Here is a 6,923-nt window from a genome sequence, read left to right on the forward strand (position 1 = left end):
ATGATATTGTTATTAATGCTGTTCATCGCAGTCCAGGTGTAAGTACACGACGTATTTCTAGGCGAATAGGAGTTTCGCAGTCAACGGTGTGGAGGTCACTTAATCTAAACAAAATTTTATCCGTTTCATAAACAAAAGGTTCAACATCTACAGCTAGGGGATGGTCCGCTTCGCTTGGAGTTTTGCAACTTTTTGAATATTAATAATCAACTCTACAAGCGTATTTTGTTTACGGATGAGGCACAATTCCACTCGGGGATGGTGTCAATAAACTTGCACAATGAACACTCATGGGCAGAAGAAAATCTACATGAGGTAGTGGAACAGAACTTTCAACACCGATTTAGAGTCAATGTCTGGTGTGGCCTTTTGCACAATCGGCTGATTGGGACCTTTCATATTACCCTGGGACGCCTAAATGCTGAGTTCTATTTGCATTTCTTCAAGAAGAGTTGCCGCAGCTGTTAGAGAATGTTCCTTTACATCTCAGACAAAATTTGTACTTCCAGCATGACGGAGCACCTCCCCACTTTTTCACGTGCCGTTTCTGCTTACTTAAATCATCACTTTCCTGGACACTGGATTGGTCGTGGAGGGCCTCATCCTTGGCCACCAAGATCACCAGATCTATCTCCATTGGATTATTGCATCTGGGGGATGGATGAAAGACATTGTATACAAGACAAAAGTGAATTCTCGTGATGAATTAATTGCCCGTATTATGGATTCGGCTGTGCAGATACAGGGGAAGTCCTGAAAAATTAAGAAACGCAACAAAAGCAATACACAAACGTGCTGCAAAATGTATTGATAATGATGGCCTCATTTTCGAACATCTATATAAAAAGGTGCGTACGGTTGGCCCAACCTGATTAATTTTGCTTAAAACTAGTAATGTTTTTATACTGAATAAAATCGATTTTTTGGTACTTATTTCGGTTTTATTTTAGACTTTGATTATATCAATTTTCTCAGAATTAAATTCTCTACAATTAATGTCTGTTGATTTTATGTATTTATTACCAATTTAACAAAGTTATTGTACATCAAACTTAAAAAAACATTGTTTCGTGCCCCAATTTTTTGCATTTAACCCTGAATCCCTCAAAAACTACTACAGGTACAGTTCTGAAACCTATTTTATTAGCTTTTATCAGGTAAAAAATACATAAGAATCCACGATATTTCTTACTTAATTAACCTTTTCCAAAAGTTCAGTATGGCTTTATTTTACTCTTTACCCAGTAATTCAGGCGAAATCTTTCGCTAGTTGTAACTCGCTAACGAAGCGTTTTCGGACCTATGTTTATATAACATTTTTTCATTATTTTTACTAGTAAAATGTGCTGTAGAAGTGGGGGGAGAACTTCATGAATCACCCTGTATATATCACAAAACCTATAATAGCATACTATAACGCAAATTCCTCTTTTAGTAGATACGCTCCAATAATTTATTTATTAGTACGATAAGCAACATTTTTTTGTTAAAATTTGCCTCAACTTACAATGTTTTGGTAATATTACTGGGGTACTTGAAGGTAAAGTGATAAATATAAAATGTCAAGACACTAAACATTCAACTTTTTTAACTTTTGTACTGTTCACAATTTAGCCCACCTTCTTGACTGACTGGTTCTATATATTTTTTTTAGAAAAATAGCAATTAACTGAATCAAATGCTAATTTTTAAAGTGCATTCTAATAATTAGTTTATTAATTATTATATCGTAAACTTATTTAACTTATGTAGTCTTAGTTACAACTTGTTAAAATTACAATGCTGTTAATAAATTTGATATGAGATAGTTTAATAGGAGGAAATAACTTATGTATGAGTACACATAATTAACAATATTTAAGTTCATTGTTAAAGGAAATAGTAAAAAAAGTTCCTTTGAAATTAAATAGTTTGAAAAGAGCCAACAGTTATGGTTTATTTTTTACTTGTTGAAAAAGGACCTCCTACTATATCTCTAAGGAGATGGCTGCGCAGTTCCAATATTTACAGTGACCTTTTTACTAAATTCTTCCTCGGCTTTCCTCAATCTCTCGACACGTTCTCTCTCCTGTTCGGCTTGTTCAGCCCGTTCCTTCGCCTCTTTCTCTTGAATAATTTTGAATACAGCTTCAGCCGACTTAAATTCACCTTCAACTTCTCTCCATACCATTTTTGTCGTTTCAAAATGCTTCTCCAAATTCTTCAAGTCATCATCAGACCAGTTGTACGCCTTTTTCAACAGTTCCCTATCCACATTAGCTTTTAAAAATTGCGGACCCCCGATTTTTTGTAACTCCACAGCTTTCACATAGGCTTCAAATACATTCTGTTGCACCATGTCCCTGCAGTCGCCCAACCGACTGTTGTAGGTTTCCACATTCTCCAACAGGACGTGACCTCTGCCCTCTATAGGGTCTATGAGGTCTCTCACGATATCGTCATCTAAATACTTCAGTAAAGGTGTGTAATCTATGGGTTTCCCGCACCAACATGACACAATCAGCTGTGTGAAGAGTACTGAGACCAGTTTCATTTCAATATCTGAAACATTGATCAATATCTTTAGTAATCATTTACATACTATTATACTCCCATTAGTGTGTATTACTGTTCATTTCATAGGGTGTTAAACTACTTTAGTGTTGAATGGAATTGTATCATAGTAGCTAGATTATTTTTGTTAAGTTAAGAATGACAACAAAGGGGAAATTCACAAAAATGGATGACAATTGAAGCTGAAGTGTTTGTGGCTTTCATGCAAAATGTAAATAGTTTATTAATGGTGTCATTAAAATTAAATAACTCAATAAGTTTGAAACAGTCAAGTATTTTTTTTTTTTTAATTACCATGTTAACTTAAATTCCATTTATGAAACATAACATTTGTGATTTTTGGATATAAAGTGCTTTATTAATTAAAACGAGGGAATGTAAAATACTGGAGTAGATAAGATCTAAGTAATAATAATAATATAACACTGCAAATAATTAATATGTTTCCTGAAAAATACGAGTGAAGTTAAATATTATAAGATAATAAATGCTTTTAGAATATATTACGTTTATGTAATAGGTATATTGAAGTTGGTAATATTAAAAAACAATATAAATGCATACAACTCATGAGTATGATTTGCTTTGTAATTTTTATATTCATTATACCATCAACGTTAGAACTACAAGAAATTACAAAGGATCTGTTGAAATATGACAATAAAATTACATCTCTGATGGAATCAATGACCACAGATAAACTAGATGAATTGCTATTTGCACTGGAGGCATTCGATAGTAAACTAGAGTACTTAGTGGATGTTATTGATGAAGAGAACAATCCCTCTAAGGCTAAAGCAGTTATTGTTGAGTTCATTGAATACTTGGAGAAGAACTGGTCTAGAAGGGCTCCAAGGTGTGTTGGGCTTGATTGGGATGGACAGAGATTAATGGAGCAGTACAACTGGACTGAAGACAATATGGATGACCTGATGACACAAGTTGGCGGATTCCAACATGACTGGGAGATGCTGGAGGAATTGTTGGGCTATGCCACAACTTTAGCCACCACTCGGAGAACAAGGCCTACCAGATCCATCTATCGTAGGAGCCCTACGGGTGCCATTTTGACTAGATAAAGATTGCACAGTTATTTCTATCAAAATACATTTGTGCTTCACATTGCGCAATTTGTATTTTGGTAGGTGTTGTTTTCAAAATGTGCAATTAACTATATTGTAATTTCAAAATGGAAATACTAGCCTCTGCTGAAAAAGTGTCATCTATTTTGTTTTGATTTTGTATTCTGACTAATACACTTGTTGTGACTAAAGTCATCCTGGTAGCACACAAAAAGGTCGTTTAAACTAACTTATCGGTTTAATCTCCCCACTTGTCAGACTCATCCTTTGTGAAGTGAAGCAATCAAAAGTTTTATATAAACAGGTCACATGTTTGCATGGAATATTTACAAACAAATTTTTCATTTTTGTAATATAAAATATTCAACAAAATTAAATAAAATTTCAGTAGCTCAACTTTTACAAGGATGAAAATTATCCAAATGGAAAATACAGAGAGCCGTTTTAATCCTAGTTTGAAAGTTCGTAACAAGAATTAATGTACAAACATGTTTTTGAGCTGTTAACAATGTATTAATCCATGGAATCAACAATGACTTACGAGTATTAACCTCAGGAAATTATCACTTCGGAAAATGGTAATATGTCTGCAGAATAGTTAAAAGAAAACACATATTGTTGTTTATATAACATATGTTTCTTATATTTATTTTGACGTGACGTCTTAAATTAGTTGCGGCTCGGAGTCACTCATGAAAAAGTGTAACGCCCGGTAACGTTACGATGCCCGTCCCGTGGGTCCGCCGCACGGGATCCGCACGGGAGAAAGCAGATAACTGTGGGTCCGCCGCACGGGATAAAGCAGATAACTATGTTTATTCGTGAAAATGTGTGGAGTGCTTAGATTCGTCATTTACAACAACTACAACAATAAAGGTAAATAATTGTACACTGATATTTCATTATCGTAAACTATGATTGATTGATTAATTGTTAGATTGACACAAAAGTTGAGAAAACTGAGTTTATAGGTTATGTCATACTATTGACAAATGTTGATAGTGTTAAGTAAATTATTAGTTTAAATCACTCTGCAACCAATCGTAATTCAGTCGATTGAGAAGAAACAGCGCGTATTGCTAGTCAAACATTTAAAATAACAAATTATAACCTCTAACCTGTCATAACAGTGCGACCAAACAAACGAACTAAACCGACCAATCACCACGCGCGGAGTTAGAATTTAACTGTGTTTAGCAAGGATTTCAAATTCCAATTTTAGTAAATGTTTTATTCAACTTTACCATTTACAATAACAAATTTTAATTAATTTCAAATTATGTACAATGTTTTAGTAAACAAAATATATTTCTACAGTTAAAATTTGTGCAATTCTTATTTTCATTCAATTCCTTGTTCCTATTGTGCAATTTAATAATATTCATATCAATAAATATTCTACCGAGAAAAAGACGTTGTCACGTAAAATCTTCGCCCGTAAAACCGACTTTACAGGAAACCATAATTTTTTTTATGAATATTATTAAAACAATCCAGTACATGCAAGTTACTTTAGTTATCAAATATGGGTTTTTGTTTTAAAATATCCACTGTCCATTGTAAAAATGAAAAATAACTAACATATTTATTTAAAATGTTAAAACCTGCACTGTTGTATAGATGACGTCTTAGACGCTTTTTTAACCAAATACCACAAACTTGTATCTACCACTATATCTACTCTTCTCTATTAGCTTTTTTTAATGATAAAAATTGGTTTAATTTGGCCTTAAAAAATGATTATTTTTCTATACTTAATAAAGTTTTATTCAAGCTAAAACATTCCTTTGAAATAGTCGTTTTGAATTAAATATTGAAATAATTTAACATATATTTTATAGTCTTTTTTGCCTTATAACCAAATTGCTATGTTTCAATTGGTTCACAGTTAAAAATCTAAATTTTATTTATAAGTAAACATTTTCATATACCATATATATTTCATTGTTTTTGAAAAGCTATATATTTTACATATATATTTACATTGACAAATATGTTTTATTTAGGTAAAAATTAAATGAGTACAGGTAAAATCCCCTTTCATATACAGGTAAATTTTGCATTTTCTCACATTATCTCATATGTATTTTTCCTAGTTCTTACCCTCAGTTTATCTGTTATCAAAATACGATTATATGTAATTGTATAGTTTAAATCAACATTTTCAATATCTTTAAGTAAATAGTTTTTATGTAAACTTTAATATTAAAATTTCAATAACTTTATCATATAGCATTTCCCACAAATATTCTCATATAAGAGGCTTTATTACTTAATTTTTTTTAAATCCATTATTACTAAAAGGCATTTTGAATATTATTACTATGTTGTTTTTACATTAGTGCCAATGAAAAGTTTACACTAAATAAAATACTTTGTTTCTTTAGTAAATCAATATTTCCCTGCTGATAAGAGGGTGTTTTTTAGTAGTAAAACTATTTTTTCCAGATACAAATATAAGTTTGAAGTGGTTTTTCTGGCATTTTAATTTTTTCTTTGTCTTTGCTTCTCTTATTAATGCCTAATAAGTAACACTCATATTATAAATACTATATTAGTGCTCTACCATAAATTGTTGAAATATTGTTAAGCTAACAAAACTTTAATTTTTCAAACTTCATAAAGTTTGGAATTATGTATGAATTAATTGTAACTTTTCTAAAACTCTTCCCACAGTTTTTCTTGAAATATATTATCAAACTCATCTTTAAATCTGACTAAAAATACTTAAATTTATTGGAAATTAGTTATGTTTAGCTACTAACATAATTTAGAGTTTATTCAATCATTAGAATACCATATTCATTTTTGAGATATGATATCATCAACCTCATCGTATTTTATTACGCCCATTTAGTAGACAAAAGTAATGCTGGGGTCTATTTCATGATGCAGGGGGCAGTGGCCCTTGTCATATTAGCACCTCTAATTTCACACCTAGCTCTGTGCAGAAGAAGACCAAATATTCTTGAAGAAAATCAGTCAAAGACCACACTTCACATTCTGGATGACAACATTGTGGAGTATTTGTCAAAACCTTCGGAGAATTCTCGCCAACAGATATTCTCAGAGATTGTAAGTTACAATACTCACTTTGCTGAAATTATTAATGGGTTCAAAGAGCGAAAATTCAGGTATGTGAGAATAGCTCATGTGATATATGACAAGGGTGGTCCCAACTTCATGAAGCTCAGAGTGGATGGGCCGATGCTACTGAAGATTAACGGATGGACTATGAACGATATGGGTGAGCTGTACCATCACTTGAAAGCCACTCACAGACTTTGG

General features: G+C 32.1%; 1 protein-coding gene across 1 annotated transcript; it reads right to left on the reverse strand.

The window, feature by feature from the left end:
• Positions 1–1,789: 1,789 nt before the first annotated feature.
• LOC124366433 lies at positions 1,790–6,327 on the reverse strand. Its single transcript, XM_046822986.1, has 2 exons — positions 6,038–6,327; positions 1,790–2,541 (listed from the first exon to the last, which is right to left on the reverse strand). Exon 2 carries the CDS (start codon positions 2,531–2,533, stop codon positions 1,976–1,978), a length of 558 nt encoding a protein of 185 aa, XP_046678942.1. The 5' UTR covers positions 2,534–2,541; positions 6,038–6,327; the 3' UTR covers positions 1,790–1,975.
• Between the last annotated feature and the right edge of the window lie 596 nt (positions 6,328–6,923).

The sequence above is a fragment of the Homalodisca vitripennis genome, chromosome 1, assembly GCF_021130785.1.
Source record: "Homalodisca vitripennis isolate AUS2020 chromosome 1, UT_GWSS_2.1, whole genome shotgun sequence".
Classification (NCBI taxonomy): Eukaryota; Metazoa; Arthropoda; class Insecta; order Hemiptera; family Cicadellidae; genus Homalodisca; species Homalodisca vitripennis.